Raw genomic sequence first — 15,476 nt, forward strand, 5'->3', positions numbered from 1 at the left:
CGGCAGGGAGGGGCGCGGCGCTGCACTCACCGTGCATCTGGTAGGTGTATGGGCTCTGTCCAGAGGGTGGGGTGCTGAAGCTGGAGCCGTAGCTGAGGAAGCCACTCTGGCCGGGGGAATGGCTCACGCTGTCTTCCGTCTTGATGCCTTGGAAGCGGGAAAGAGAAGCACCAGGCACACACAATTAGGATGCTTCCTTGTCACCCGCAGAAGAGCTACGGAATCAAGACAGTATGCGGTTTTATCAACTTCCAAACTAGCTGCAAACTGGTGGGCTGTGAGCGGAAGCTACTCTACTTCGGCTCTAACTCAGTCCCACATGTCCTTCTTGACCTGTGTATTTTAAAGGAAAACCTGAAGTTGGTTGCTTTTGTTTAAAAATCCGGAGATTTCACCCCCAAAGTCTAGACTTATGGCCTCTCTTGAGCAACGGGATGATCTAGAAGCCTCATGACCATGTTCCCACATGACAATACGCTGTCCCCAGCGCCCCAGTTTGTGAGTTTCCCAGATCACCATGGTTCCCATACTGACTCTGAGACATGGAGGTTGGTTTTTAAGGTGCTATTTTTCACCACAGTTTTTTTGGGGGGTGTTTTTGTTTGTTTTTACATCCTAGGACATGTTCAAAAGTGAGAAAGGGAAAGGCAGGCTAAGTGGATCTCATCTTTTGCACATGTGGTCAGCTTCCTGCCTGACTCTGAGGGTAATGAGTTTATAACCCCCTGCTCCAAGGACTGGGGTGTTCCCAGGTGGCTCAGGGGTAAAGAATCCATCTGCCAGTGCAGGAGCTGGAGAAGAAATGAGTTTGACCCCTAGGTTGGGAAGATACCCCAGAGGAGGACACGGCAACTCACTCCAGTATTCTTGCCAGGATAATCCCATGGACAGAGGAGCCTGGCAGGCTACAGTCCATGGGGAGGCAAAGAGTCGGACATGACTGAGTGACTGAGCATGCATGCCAAGCACTAGCTCCATGCATGACTTAAAAGTCCAGCGGGATTTGGGGTGAAGGTATTAAATGAACCACCTTCCCTCTGTAAAGATGATGCCATTTAATCTTAAGACATACTCTGCCCTCTTCTCATGGAGGGACCTACTTATCCAAAGGCCACAGTTTCAAATCTGCCTTCTGCTTTAGCCAAAGTCTGACATGCTTCCCCAAGGCACGGGCACCCATTCCAAGAGCAGCTGGCTGGAGAAGGAACTGTATTGAGGGAGGAAGCTGATCTATCATCAGTAGCCCATATATGGTATTTTTATTGAACACATAATCAATTTTGCTTATCTTTATCTTATCGGTGTAAAACAGTATTTCAATACTATTTAAATTTGCATTTTAAAAAAAGAACACTGTTAGTTCTGGGGATGGTTTTGTAGTTATGACTTCCCTCCTTCTCACCCATTCACCCCTATAAATAAAGAGAATGCTTAATGTGGTAAAAAAAACAATGGATTCTGACTCAAGTGGTCTGGGCAGCAGCCCAGGACAGTTTGCTTCATTACTTGGTGACCTGGACAGTTTCTCCTCCAACCCCCTCCCTTATGAAATAAGATGCTGATTCCCACGGGCAGGATTGCTGGGAGATGAAAAGAAAGGGAATGAATGAATATCTAAAGCTGTGAATGAGGTACTCACAACAATCCCATGAAATAGGCAATATGACTTTCCCCATTTTATTTTATTGTGTTTTTTTTTTTTTGCCAAACTGAGAGGCAGGCATATGGGAGCTTAGTTCCTGGACCAGGAATCGAACCTGCACCCCCTGCAGTGCAAGCATGATATCTTAACCTGTGAACCACCAGGGAAGTTTCTCCCCATTTTAAAGATGTGGAAACTGAGGTTCAGAAAACCAGGCCACTTAATCAGAGTCTTGCAATTAACAGGTAACTCTGAAGTCTAGGTTTTCTTTGCTTTCTCTCGATGCCTCTCAGTAATGGGTGTGAAGGGATTTTACACACTAGATGGTGCACGACTTCACTGACAATTATGACAGCAACTTGGCTGTTTGGTGCCAGAGCCTAGCTGTCCCCTGTCTAGGCTTTCAACAGGACTTCCTCAGTTCAATCATTTTTAGCGTTTTTACAATTTAAAGTGCGAGATGTGTGACTTTTTCTTCACTTGAACACTTTGAGGCCACCGAAGGGTTATTAATTGACCTAATTTCATATTGTGGCGTGTCAGGGAACAGGGAAGTCTGAGGAGAGGGAAAGAAATGAGGGAACGGCCAGTTGGTGGGCAGTCAGAACACACAACATTGGTTGACTAAATCTGCCGTCGTATGTGGGCCATTTCAGGGAGCCCCCACACAATCGAATAATAACACCAAAGGTCACTGATGACAGATTACCATAACAAATATAGTAATGATGCGAAAGCCCAAAATATTGCCAATACGTAACACAGAGAGACGAAGTGAGCAAATGTAAAAATGGCCTTGACAGACTAGCTCAAAGCACGGATGCTGCAGCCCTTCAATGTGTAAAACAAAACAAAACAAAAATCCCCCACAGTATCTGTGAATCGTAAGACAGCAAAGTGCACTAAAACAAGGCATGCCTGTACACCCATTCACTTATGTATTATCTGTGGCTGTTATCAAAATACAGGGTAGAGTTGCGTAGCTTTGATAGACACCGTATGGCTTACAAAGCCAAATATACTTATTATCAGGCTCTTTACAGAAAAACTTTGCCAACCTCTACTCTACATAAGGCCTTCCCAGGGGGCACACTGGTAAAGAATTCACCTGCCAATGCCGGAGACACAGTTTTGACCCCTGGGTCAGGAAGGTCCCCTGGAGAAGGAAACAGCAACCCGCTCCAGTACTCTTGTTTGGAGAATCCCATGGATAGAGGAGCCTGGCGGGCTACAGTCCATGGGGTCGCAAAGAGTTGGACACGCCTGAGCAGACATGGCATTCCACATAAAGAAAGGCAGAGCAACGATATTAATAAAGTGAAAGGGACAGTAATCAGCAAATCCAGGGATGTGGGTATTTGACAAGAAAGGGAGATAACCTTCCTTTTTTTTTCATGTTGGATGGTCAGCTCACGGTTATTTATAGTGCTACTCTTTTACATATGTCTTAAATGTTGCGTAACATTATGTTTGCATAACAAATTGAGAAAAAAGTACTCCACACTCCTGACCTCCTTGCCTCTCGTTTGCTCAACTGTGTTATTATTTCCCTGCAGCTATTTAAACAAAGGTGAATAACGCTATTTGCCAAGGAGCAAGGAGAAAAGTTTCCTAACAAGATTCAACAAGGTTTGTCCAGACAGTGAGCAAACACCGCTTGCTCCGGCACAGGCATGTGTGAAAGGAAAGGGCTTTTCAGCCCACCTGTCATTACTCAGTGATGTGGACATACCAGGTGTATGGCAGCCCGGCCGCTACTGTACTGACTGAACGTTTCCCTTGGGCCAGGACCAGTGAGCTAAGCCCTTAATATAGATCAAGGGCTGACACACTGTGGTCCGTGGACCCACGGTGGCCCACTGTTTGTGTAAATAAAGCTTTATTAGAACACAGACACACTCATTAGTTTACATATTGTCTGGCTGGTTTCATGCTCCAACAGCAGTGCTGAGTGGCTGTGACAGAGACTGCATGGCCCAGAAAGCTGAAAATACTTAGGAACTGGCCCTTTAAAGGAAAAGGTAGCTGATTCTGGATGTTCAGTTCAGTTCAGTTGCTCAGTCGTGTCCAACTCTTTGAAATCCCATGAATCGCAGCACGCCAGGCCTCCCTGTCCATCACCGCTCCCAGAGTTCACTCAGACTCACGTCCATCGAGTCAGTAATGCCATCCAGCCATCTCATTCTCTGTCGTCCCCTTCTCATCTTGCCCCCAATCCCTCCCAGTATCAGAGTCTTTTCCAATGAGTCAACTCTTCGCATGAGGCGGCCAAAGTACTGGAGTTTCAGCTTTAGCATCATTCCTTCCAAAGAAATCCCAGGGCTGATCTCCTTCAGAATGGACTGGTTGGATCTCCTTGCAATCCAAGGGACTCTCAAGAGTCTTTTCCAACACCACACTTCAAAAGCATCAATTCTTCGGTGCTCAGCCTTCTTCACAGTCCAACTCTCATATCCATACATGACCACTGGAAAAACCATAACCTTGACTAGACGGACCTTAGTCGGCAAAGTAATGTCTCCGCTTTTGAATATGCTATCTAGGTTGGTCATAACTTTTCTTCCAAGGAGTAAGCGTCTTTTAATTTCATGGCTGCAGTCACCATCTGCAGTGATTTTGGAGCCCAAAAAAATAAAGTCTGACACTGTTTCCACTGTTTCCCCATCTATTTCCCATGAAGTGATGGGACTGGATGCCATGATCTTCGTTTTCTGAATGTTGAGCTTTAAGCCAACTTTTTCACTCTCCTCTTTTACTTTCATCAGAGGCTTTTTAGTTCCTCTTCACTTGCTGCCATAAGGGTGGTGTCATCTGCATATCTGAGGTTATTGATATTTCTCCCGGCAATCTTGATTCCAGCTTGTGCTTCTTCCTGCCCAGCGTTTCTCATGATGTACTCTGCATAGAAGTTAAATAAGCAGGGTGACAGTATACAGCCTTGACATATTCCTTTTCCTATTTGGAACCAGTCTGTTGTTCCATGTCCAGTTCTAACTGTTGCTTCCTGACCTGCATACAGATTTCTCAACAGGCAGGTCAGGTGGTCTGGGATTCCCATCTCTCTCAGAATTTTCTACAGTTTATTGTGATCCACACAGTCAAAGGCTTTGGCATAGTCAATAAAGCAGAAATAGATGTTTTTCTGGAACTCTCTTGCTTTTTCCATGATCCAGCGGATGTTGGCAATTTGATCTCTGGTTCCTCTGCCTTTTCTAAAATCAGCTTGAACATCTGGAAGTTCACGGTTCACATATTGCTGAAGCCTGGCTTGGAGAATTTTGAGCATTACTTTACCAGCATGTGAGATGAGTGTAATTGTGCGGTAGTTTGAGCATTCTTTTGCATTGCCTTTCTTTGGAATTGGAATGAAAACTGACCTTTTCCAGTCCTGTGGCCACTGCTGGTTTTCCAAATTTGCTGGCATATTGAGTGCAGCACTTTCACAGCATCATCTTTCAGGATTTGAAATAGCTCAACTGGAATTCCATCACCTCCGCTAGCTTTGTTCGTAGTGATGCTTTCTAAGGCCCACTTGACTTCACATTCCAGGATATCTGGCTCTAGATTAGTGATCACACCATCGTGATTATCCAGGTCATGAAGATCCTTTTTGTAGAGTTCTGTGTATTCTTGCCACGTCTTCTTAATATCTTCTGCTTCTGTTAGGTCCATACCATTTCTGTCCTTTATCGAGCCCATCTTTGCATGAAATGTTCCCTTGGTTTCTCTAAGTTGCTTGAAGAGATCTCTAGTCTTTGCCATTCTGTTCTTTTCCTCTATTTCTTTGCATTGATGGCTGAAGAAAGCTTTCTTATCTCTTCTTGCTATTCTTTGGAACTCTGCATTCAGATGCTTATATCTTTGCTTTTCTCCTTTGCTTTTCGCCTTTCTTCTTTTCACAGCTATTTGTAAGGCCTCCCCAGACAGCCATTTTGCTTTTCTGCATTTCTTTTCCACAGGGATGGTCTTGATCCCTGTCTCCTGTACAATGTCACGAACCTCATTCCATAGTTCATCAGGCACTCTATCTATCAGATCTAGACCCTTAAATCTATTTCTCACTTCCACTGTATAATCATAAGGGATTTGATTTAGGCCATACCTGAATGGTCTAGCGGTTTTCCCTACTTTCTTCAATTTAAGTCTGAATTTGGCAATAAGGAGTTCATGATCTGAGCCACAGTCAGTTCCCAGTCTTGTTTTTGCTGACTGTATAGAGCTTCTCCATCTTTGGCTGCAAAGAATATAATCAATCTGATTTTGGTGTTGACCATCTGGTGATGTCCATGTGTAGAGTCTTCTCTTGTGTTGTTGGAAGAGGGTGTTTGCTATGACCAGTGCACTTTCTTGGCAAAACTCTATTAGTAGATAATCCCATTTACAGCAACAATGGTTAGGAAGCCAGACTTAGTATCACTCCCATTGTATGAAGGAGGTGACTCGCCCTGGGTCTTAGGACCAGCAAGGGGGCAGAGGTGGGGTGTGAACCCAGGACATGCGACCTTGCCTCTTATGCTGTGTTTTGAGGGCAGAGAGCCTCTGAAAGTAACTGGCACTAAAAAATGACTTTGGACCAAATTAATTTCCACCAGATGCCATGTTTTGTCTGGAAGCAGGGCTAGGGTTCTCTTTTATGCTGAAAATAATCCGGCTTCATGTGTCTTGACTGTCAGCCAGGCAGGTGACTCACCTGTGATTTTATCACCCGTCTTCTGGCACAAGAGGGACAGAAGTTAGAAAAGATGCCCACACCAGTTGGCCGAGGTCCATCACAGGTAATCCCCCAGGATTTCTGGAATGTGTGCTCAGGCAGCAGAGCTCAGTGGTGAGGGGCTTGGACTCCAGAGCCCAGGCTGCTGGGTGTAATTCCACCTCTACCACCGACCAACTGGGGGACCCTGGGCGAGTTATTTATGCTCTCTGAGCCTCTATTTATTTATCCCTTGAAAGAGGATAATGATCAGACCTTCCTTGGAGAGTTGAGTGGGGGCTTCAAAGAATGAGTGGATACAGAGCCCTGAGGACTGTGGGTGGCAGCATCTCAGTGATACACCATCTCAAAGACACAGCATCTCAGTGATCATGTCTCTGACGGATGCCCAACCCAGTGTCCCCTGACTTGTCACTCTTAACGCCACAACTGTTCTTGAATATGTCTGTCTACTGCCCCCAGCAGGCTTCCACCATCACTCCACTCCAGGCTTCATCAGTCTCCCAACTTGCCTTCCTGTTTCTCCTCTTGCTTCTCTCCAATCCAATCTCCCCACAGCAGCCAAAGTGACCTTTTTTTTTTGTTTTTAAAGATACATTTATTTATTTTTTCGCTGCGGTGGGTCTCTGTTGCTGCACGCAGCCTTTCTCAAATGGCGCCAAGCAGGGGCTACTCTTCACCGTCGTGTGGGGCTTCTCACTGCAGCGGCTTCTCTTGCTGCAGAGCACAGGCTCTAGGCAGGCGGGCTTTGGCAGTTGCGGCGAGTGAGCTCTAGAGCGCTGGCTCAGCAGTTGTGGCGCATGGGCTTAGTTGCTCTGAGGCATGAGGGATCTTGCCGGATCAGGGGTTGAACCAGTGTCCCGTGATAGCAAGGTGGATTCTAATCACTGGACCACCAGGGAAGCCCCAAAGTGATCTTTAAAAACCCCAGATTGCATCAGATAGCCCTATGTTTATAGATCTGCTAATAAGTTCCTGTTTCACTGGAAAAAAGTCCTCCCCAGGTGCAAAGACTGCCCACTTTGCCTGTCTCATCTAGGTCCTGTGTTCCAGCCACTGGGCTTCTGGGGTTTGCCAAATCTATCTCCCCAGGATTCCCAGGCATCCTCTGCCTGGACGCCTCTCTTCCCGTGCTCACTAACGGTCATCTCTCAGTTCTCAGATGAATCAGCTCCTTCTGTAAAAGACCATCCTTGGAGCTGGAACCTAAGTTAAATCTTGCTTGTTCTGTTCCATTTCACGATCTTGTCTTCCTTCATCCCGTGAATCATAATTTGAAATTACTTTAAGCTACGATTTTTAAAATTTCATTTGTTTTTTCTCCCTCTAGGCCAGGGGTTGCAAGCTTAAACGTCTTCAGGCAGCTAATTTAAGTGAGTAATGCGGGCTAGGAGAGGATTGTGGCCAACAGAGGCTAACAAGGTCAGCCCTACAGTTACCTACTTTTGACGCAAAAATGTGGGCCCAGTGCTGCCCAGTCATCTGTTGTTTGTTTTTTTTTAAGACGTTAGAAATATGTGAAGTGAAGTGAAGTCACTCAGTCGTGTCCGACTCTTTGAGACCCCGTGGACTGTAGCCCACCAGGCTCCTCCGTCCATGGGATTCTCCAGGCAAGAATAGTGGAGTGGGTTGCCATTTCCTTCTCCAGGGGATCTTCCTGACCCAGGGATCGAACCCCAGTCTCCTGCATTGCAGGCAGACGCTTTAACCTCTGAGCCACCAGGGAAGCCCTTTAGAAATACGTATTACTATGTAAACATTTCCCATTTAAAAACTGGCAATTAATTTTTCAAATGTCAAGTATATTTTATTGGTTAAAAAGTATCCAAGGGCCATCTTATCTCAGTTCTAGATTATCTTGGCAGAACCCAGGCAGAAGTAAAGATAACTCAGAGGAAAAGGTCTGAAAATAGAGAGAGACATTTTCCTCTTGACATCCTCTGAGCACCTGGATCCAGCCATACCTACTATCAGCTGTGTCCCCAAGCTTACCAGTATGTGAATCATTAAATTTCCATGTTCTCTAAGCCAGCTTGGGTTAAGTTTCTTACCCTTGCAATCAAAAGAGGCCTTGACATAGTCTCTAGAACTTGAACTGTATTGAAAGTGTCTGTCCTTCTTCTCTATCTCCAATCCAAAATCAGGCTGGCTGCATGCCTCTTTCTGCATTTACCTGAAGCATTTGGGCAGAATGAAGACCATGATGTTAGAGGTCCAGGGGAAAGCAAGGGCTTGGTCAGGTACTCACTGTAAGAAGGGATTCCATAGGCTTGTGCCGGAGGTGGGTAAGCCGTGTAGGGAGTGGCTTGCTGGATCCCTGCACTGTACTGTGTCTGGCCGTAGGCTGCCATGGCCGAGGGAGGCTGACCGGGTAGGACACGCGGGCAAGGTCTGCGTGGAAGAAAGAAGATTAAATCTCCAAGCCCAACCTAGCACATCCCTCCCCCCTGGTATCACCACTACCACTCCTTCCCTTTGGGTATTTTTTATTTTTTTGGCCTTGCGACTTTTGGGATCTTTGCTCCCTGATCAGGAACTCTGGTCCCAGCAATGAAAGTACGAGTCCTAGTCCCCGGACCACCATGTACTCTTTCCAGGAAAGAAACAACTTACATGTTCATCAGGTCCTATTTCATTTACCTTTCCTGGGCACCAGGAGAATGACACTTCCTGGGTCCCTTGCAGTCAGATTCAACCACATGACTGGATTCTGCTCAACACAGCAGTTTAGCCAATAAAACTGTCTCCTTGAGACCTGCTGCCCTCTCTCCTCTTTCAGCAGCAACTGTGGGGGGTGCCAGCTGAGAGGGCGGAGCCAGCAGGGTTGCACCCTGGAACCCCGAGTCAGCCTGTGGAGGAGCCTGCCTTGGAGAGGTCCATGCGATCCCTGGGCTTTATGTAAGAAACAGACCTCTGTTGTGTTAATCCACTGGGACCAGGGTTTCTTGATTACTACAGTAGAGCCCATTCCGCTGTGACTTTCTACCCTTATTTAGACACATTCTCAAATGATACAGCTTTGACAGGGTTGCCAGTCAAGATGCTCTGCTCTAGGCCACGGGGTGGGCACAGGGTGCAAGATTATCCAATCAGATTCTATTCTGGGAACTGAATTCCTGGGCTGAATAATTCATTCCAACAGCCACATTCTGAAAAGACTGTTTTTATTCCCTTCCTATTGCTTGGATCTCAGAAGCGGTCCTATTCCGGGTCTTTCTCAAGACCTGATTATTCCAGTTTTGATTTCACTGTGAGCTACTCCAGATCCTCCAAAAACAAATAAATAAATAAAAACAAAACCAAAAACTCCTTTCGGGCTTACATCAGCTGGGGTCTGGGCTTCCCAGGCGGTGCTAGCGGAAAGAATCTGCCTGACGATGCAGGAGACGTAAGAGATGTGGGTTCTATCCCTGGGTGGGGAAGACGCCCTGGAGGAGGAAATGGCAATCCGCCCCAGTACTGTTGCCTGGAGACGCCTATGGACAGACGGGACTAGGTCCTTTGGGTCACAAAGAGTTGGACACACCTGAGCACCTGAACACAGCTGGGGTCTATTTGTCTTACTTGCACCCAAAGAACACAAATGAATTCCTTACTTCAAGATGAATAATTGGTTCCACGAAGGGCTAGGATTTAAAGGGCCACTGAGGGACTTCCCTGGCAGTCTGGTGGTTAAGAATCTGCCTGCAAATGTGGGAGACATCGGTTTGATCTCTGGTCTGGGACGATCCCACATGCCACGGGGCAACAAAGCCCGCGTGCCACAACTACTGAGCCCACATTTGCTGCGAAGAGAAGCCCGCACACCACAACTAGAGATTAAGCCCCCACCCCTTGCCACAACCAGAGAAAGGCCGTGAGCGGTGATGAAGACCCAGTGCAACCAAAAATAAATAATACTAGTAAAAAATCCTAAAAAAGTAAATAAAGGGCTGCTGACCTACGACGTCCATAACACAATGACTGCTAGTAACCACTGAGCTCTGACCACAGGCTAGGAATTGTGTCTCACAGGCCTGATGTGGTCTATGTCACGTCACATACTGATATCAACTCCCTGGGGTAGAGGCTCTGCTAACTCCCATTTTAAAGAAGAGAAAACTGAGCTCAGAGACCAGAAGTCATGGCTAGAAAGCGGGAAATCCAGAATCTGAACTTGGAAGTCTGACTCCTGAGCCCACACTTGTAACCATGGAGCTTTGCTGCTGCTCAGGGACGGGCCTGGGACTGACTACGTCTTGCAGGCAGCAATAAATAAAGTCAAGGTTAGCTCATTCTAACCGGATGGGGACAAGACAGTGAGTCTACAGATGCAATTTCTTTGGCCAGTGCAGTCTTTTTCTTAATTTGGAGTCGCCAATATTTTAAAACCAGGAGAGATTCACACATGAACATACACACTCCTTATTTCCCCCTTCTCTTGCAAAGCAGATGCTTTGGAAAGCCTGGGTCTGCTCTCCGGGGCGCTGTATTCAGCTGGATTTGAGAATTTCTTCTGACTCTCACATTGTCCTCAACAGTCCTTCCTGTGATTAAAAAACACTGACAATTCTTGGATCTGTGATACGCCAGGCACTGTCCTGATTACTGTATGTGGACTGGCTCATTTAATATCATAGCAACTGTGACAACCCTTGGAGGCAGTTACTATTCCAATCCCCATTTTACAGATAAGAAAACTGAGGCAGAGAGAATGTATACAGTTGATCCACAATTTGAACCCTGGTTCCAGAGGCCACGTCCTTAACCACTCCACTAGGACACCCAGGCCCTTTAGGTCAAAAACCCAGACACTAAAGTTCTGTGCGACTTGACAACTGTATCTAATCATTCTGACCATGAGCTTATCAGTAGATGGTAATGAGATTCCTAAACCGGTATCTGATTCCATTCTGATCACATTAACACAGTGAAACCTTCTCATTTCCAGAGTTTCTCCTACATATGAAGCCTAATGGCATGTATGAGACAGATGTAAAAATTCACAGAATTATAAAAAGATGTTCTCAGGCCCCCTTTCTTTTTGACAACTTCTGTGCCAAAGGGTCAGGGAATTTGTTCCAAGATGCATAAGAAAGTTGCTTGTTTTGTAATTTGTCCCAAGATGCGTAAGAAAGTCGCTTGAACTGGAGACTCCAGATCCAGTATTGGAAGGTGTTTCATCAGTCAAGACTCCCACCCTACGAGGTGCCTGGAAACACATCCAGAGCATGGGACTTGGCACTGAGCAGAGAATTTTATTTGAAAATGCTCCCAATTTACACCTGTCTGGAAGTAGAAGGTGGAAATCCGAGATGATCAATTCCTGCTTCCCATCAAAACTGATGTGAATTTCTTAGAATAAACTGGGGCTCGAATGAAAAGCCAGAGAGAGGACAAGGAAGCTCTCTAACCCCAAGGCCATAAAACAAGTTAGGTAGATTTAATAGACCTCAGTTGCTACTGACAACCCCCAAAACATCTTCTGGAGGGAAAGGAACGCTGAGAAAGTGTGTTCCTTACAAACAGCTTCTCTGGAGTCGTCCGGGGAAGAGAATATCCAGCTATGGAGGAGGTGAGTATGCAGAGGCGGTCCATACTGACCGTCCCACCAAGGCAGCTCCCCAGTTGCCCTGGGTAAGCCCTGTCCATCACCAGGCTCCCACCAACCCCTGGACGCAGCTCTGGTGGACCATTTGTACCATTCACCATACTGAGATCTCTGATCTACCGGTCCATTCCCACTAGACTGGAAGCTCTCTGAGGGCAGGGGCTGTGTCTCATTGATCCTGCAAGTCTCCAGAGCTCCTAGGAGATTTGGTTATCAAGCAGTGTTGGGTGCATATTGGAGCAGGAAGGAGGGAAGAAGGAGGAAAGAAGATAAGAGAGAGGAAAGGAAGGAAGGAAAAACAGGGAGAGATAGAGAAGCAAGAGGGAGACAGGAACAGAGAAAATCTTTGTTAGGAAAGGACAGGAAGGAAAGGAAGAAAAGATTGAAAAATGGAGAAAAAAACAACCGCCAACACTCTCAGAATAGTCTATTCCAGACCCCATTCTAAGTGTCTTTTATGTGAAACAGACATCAGGATTGTCCCCTTTTTCCAGATGGGGAGACTGAGGCCGGGGGAAGTAGGGGTCATTTGTTCAAGGTCGCTCAAGCAGTAAGAGCATCACTGGGATTCCTCTCCAGGGAGTCTGGCTCCAGAGCCTCTGCCTCCAAGGAGAAAAAGGAGAGAGAGTGAGAGGAAGCTAAGGCAAGGGTACTCACCTTGCAAAGAGCTGGGACACACTCGGAGCCGATGTGGTGATGCCTGGAGGGGAAAAAAACATTTGAAGGACTTGAGCTGTCAGAGAGATGGTTCCCAGAAGCTGTGACTTCAGAAGCCAGGTTGAGGGGGAAGAAACTCATGGAGTTGCTGTCAGGGACTTTCTCAAGCACACAAGCTTATCCAAGCCACAGCACTATAGCACTTTCCTTCTTGAAAAACCTTCTCTGGGTGTGCTTTGTCTCCAGGTACTAACTGAAGGACTATGTATATACAATCTATAGCATTTTGAAACATCAGGGTGGAATCCATCCCCCCACCCATTGTACAGATGGAGAAATGGAGGCCAAAGAGACAGAAAGAATGTGCTTGAGCCAGGCCCACAACTAGAGGGCAGCTGGCACCATTTCTACTCCTGGATGGAGACCCACTCTTTTCCTTGCTTTAAAGGCAACCCCAGAAACCCAGAAAGGCAGATACTGGTTGGCTTTGGCTATCCGATACCCATTTTCCTTCCTTCTGAGGACATCACATTGATATTCCTCCTCTCCCTCCCCAGTTTCAGTCTGTGGGGTTCGGGTGTGGCTGGCTCCAGCACTTACAGGAGACACATCTTGGATTGTCTCCAAGGCTCCAACTAGAGTGTGGGGAGGGAGATGGGAGACGCCTGAAGTCCTGGTACAAGGGCTGTGTCCCTGGGCACTCAGCCTCCAACCATGGTTGGGAGGCAATGATCAGGAGATGATGAAGAGGTGATACAATTTTGCTGGGAGAGATGTTGCCAAGAGGATCATTTTAAACACCATCAGTTCACTGGGGAGGATTTTGTGCTGTGTCATCTTAAACAAAGACAACTCAATGTCCTCAGTGTGGAGCCCCAGCAAGTTCTAGATGACGTGTCGACTGATTGTGCCAACCTGCCAATTCATACTGCCTGGTCTGCAGGGCAGGGGCAGGGTTGTCCCTGTGCCTCCCGAGAAATACTCCACGCCCTCCAGAGCTCTGAGCCGCTCTGTAAACCAACCTGCAATCCCAACTGTACCTCTGAGTCAGCACTGAGACTTTGGGCAGATCGCCTATAGTCTCCGGGGCTCAGGGCACCCTCCTGTGAAATGAGGGAAAACATCTATCTCACAAGGGTGCGTGAGGATGAAATGAGATTATGATGATGGTAACGATGATGATTCTATCCATCATTTACCCTGTGCCTGCTATGAGCCAAATTCTCTTCTAAACCTGTTATCTGGATTCATTATTTTAATCCTCATAATCCTCCCCCCCTCACCTTGAGGAAGGTTCTGTTCCCGTCCCTGTGTTACAGATGAAGGGAGGTGCAGTTGACATGACTCACTCAAGAACGCATGGGTCCTAAGGGGCAGATCCGTGGTCTGAGCTCAGGTGGTCTGGCTCCAGAGTTTGGCTTCCCAAGCAGGGCACAGCAGCCCACGAGGGCAGTCATCATCATTAACAACAACCAGCCCCCACCAACAAGCTCACACGTGCCAGGCTCTGTGTTAACTGCCTGAACTCACTTCACTCCCAAGGCAATGCTACAAGGACTCCCTCACGTAGTCATGCCGAAACCAAGGCTCGAAAGGCTAATGAGGTGCCTTGCTCAAGCCTGCAGACATGGAAACTGGGACTCGAACCTAAGGCTGTTTAGTCCCAAGTCTATTTCCTTTTTTTTGGAGGGGGGTGGGCTGTGCCTTGTGGCATGTGGGATCTTAGTTCCCTGATCAGGATGGAACTCGTGCCCCTGCATTGGAAGTGTGGAGTCTTAACCGCTAGACCGCCAGGGGAGTCCCAAGTCCATTTCCTTAATCATCTCCTTGGTTGAGTCAAATTCTGTTTGAGTCCCAAGCTACTAGGGTGAGGAGGCAACTCCTGAAGTCCACTTAGAGAGTTATAGCTAGAATTTAAAAATAAAATAGGACGGACAGCATCAGCATATATTGGCCACACAGCACACGAGAAGGAACCGTGGAAAACTTTTATTCTAGTTATAAATGTGAGAAAGTGATGTGTGTGTGTGTGTGTGCTGGATGACTGTATCTTCCTATGTGCTGTTTTTATAAAATGTCGGGCTAACGGGGTCCAATGCCAAGGAAAGGCCCTGGCTCGGCTCCCTCACTGCTAACGCCCCTGCTCTGGGTTTTTGCCCCAGGTGGAGCCTCCCATATTCCCCTTCCTCAGCTTCCCCCAGGACCGTTTCCTTCTGAAACAGCCTCAGTTTCATTACTGGTACGAAGCGTGTGATTTATGTTTAGTAATAACACTACATAAGATACTGAATTAAACATTTTGTAGTATGTTTTAATAAACATGTAAATATTCATACAAATCGCAATCTATGGAAACAGTCCCGTGGGCTCAGATGAACTCGGCACTCTAGGAATGTGAAGAAAGCATCTTCCCCTGCCTGCAACCTCTGCGCGCTGGTTTGGGGGTTCACGTGGCGCCAATCGTCTCCTCCGTTCCTCTGAACTGCTGCATGCTCTGCCCTCCCCACGTGGGCCCGTCTCCCTCTCCAGCCGTGCAAACCTCCTATCCTCTCCCTCTTCCGCCCCAACAACCCCCAGGAAGACTGCACAAGTCAGAAACAGGCCTTCAGTCAGTGCTACAAGACTTTCCTTCTGCAGATGATGTGCTTTTTGAAAAACATAGGCTTTCTCCTATTATTTTTTTTTTCAACTGGTATCACATTTAACTTTTTTGAATCCAAGATGCCTGGAAGAATTGAGAACCTGGAAAATGAATGTATTCTATAGAAAATAATCTCTTTCCCTTTCTTCTTCCTTTTTTTTCCCTGGTAAGGATGGCATGGACCTCCTGGAGAATCCTGATGGGATGTGATGACACTGGGTCCTCAAGTTCCTTC

General features: G+C 46.8%; 1 protein-coding gene across 1 annotated transcript in view; it reads right to left on the reverse strand.

The window, feature by feature from the left end:
• Positions 1 to 15,476, reverse strand: part of EYA2 (EYA transcriptional coactivator and phosphatase 2) — a 263,039-nt gene that overhangs the window by 145,860 nt on the left and 101,703 nt on the right. Inside the window, exons 3-5 of the mRNA XM_040248198.1 lie at positions 12,601 to 12,643; positions 8,602 to 8,744; positions 31 to 147 (exon numbers count right to left, since the gene is read on the reverse strand). Of these exons, the coding sequence (XP_040104132.1) occupies positions 31 to 147; positions 8,602 to 8,744; positions 12,601 to 12,643 (303 nt within the window). The remainder of the gene's footprint in view (positions 1 to 30; positions 148 to 8,601; positions 8,745 to 12,600; positions 12,644 to 15,476) is intronic.

This window comes from Oryx dammah, unplaced genomic scaffold, assembly GCF_014754425.2.
Source record: "Oryx dammah isolate SB20612 unplaced genomic scaffold, SCBI_Odam_1.1 HiC_scaffold_10, whole genome shotgun sequence".
Classification (NCBI taxonomy): domain Eukaryota; kingdom Metazoa; phylum Chordata; class Mammalia; order Artiodactyla; family Bovidae; genus Oryx; species Oryx dammah.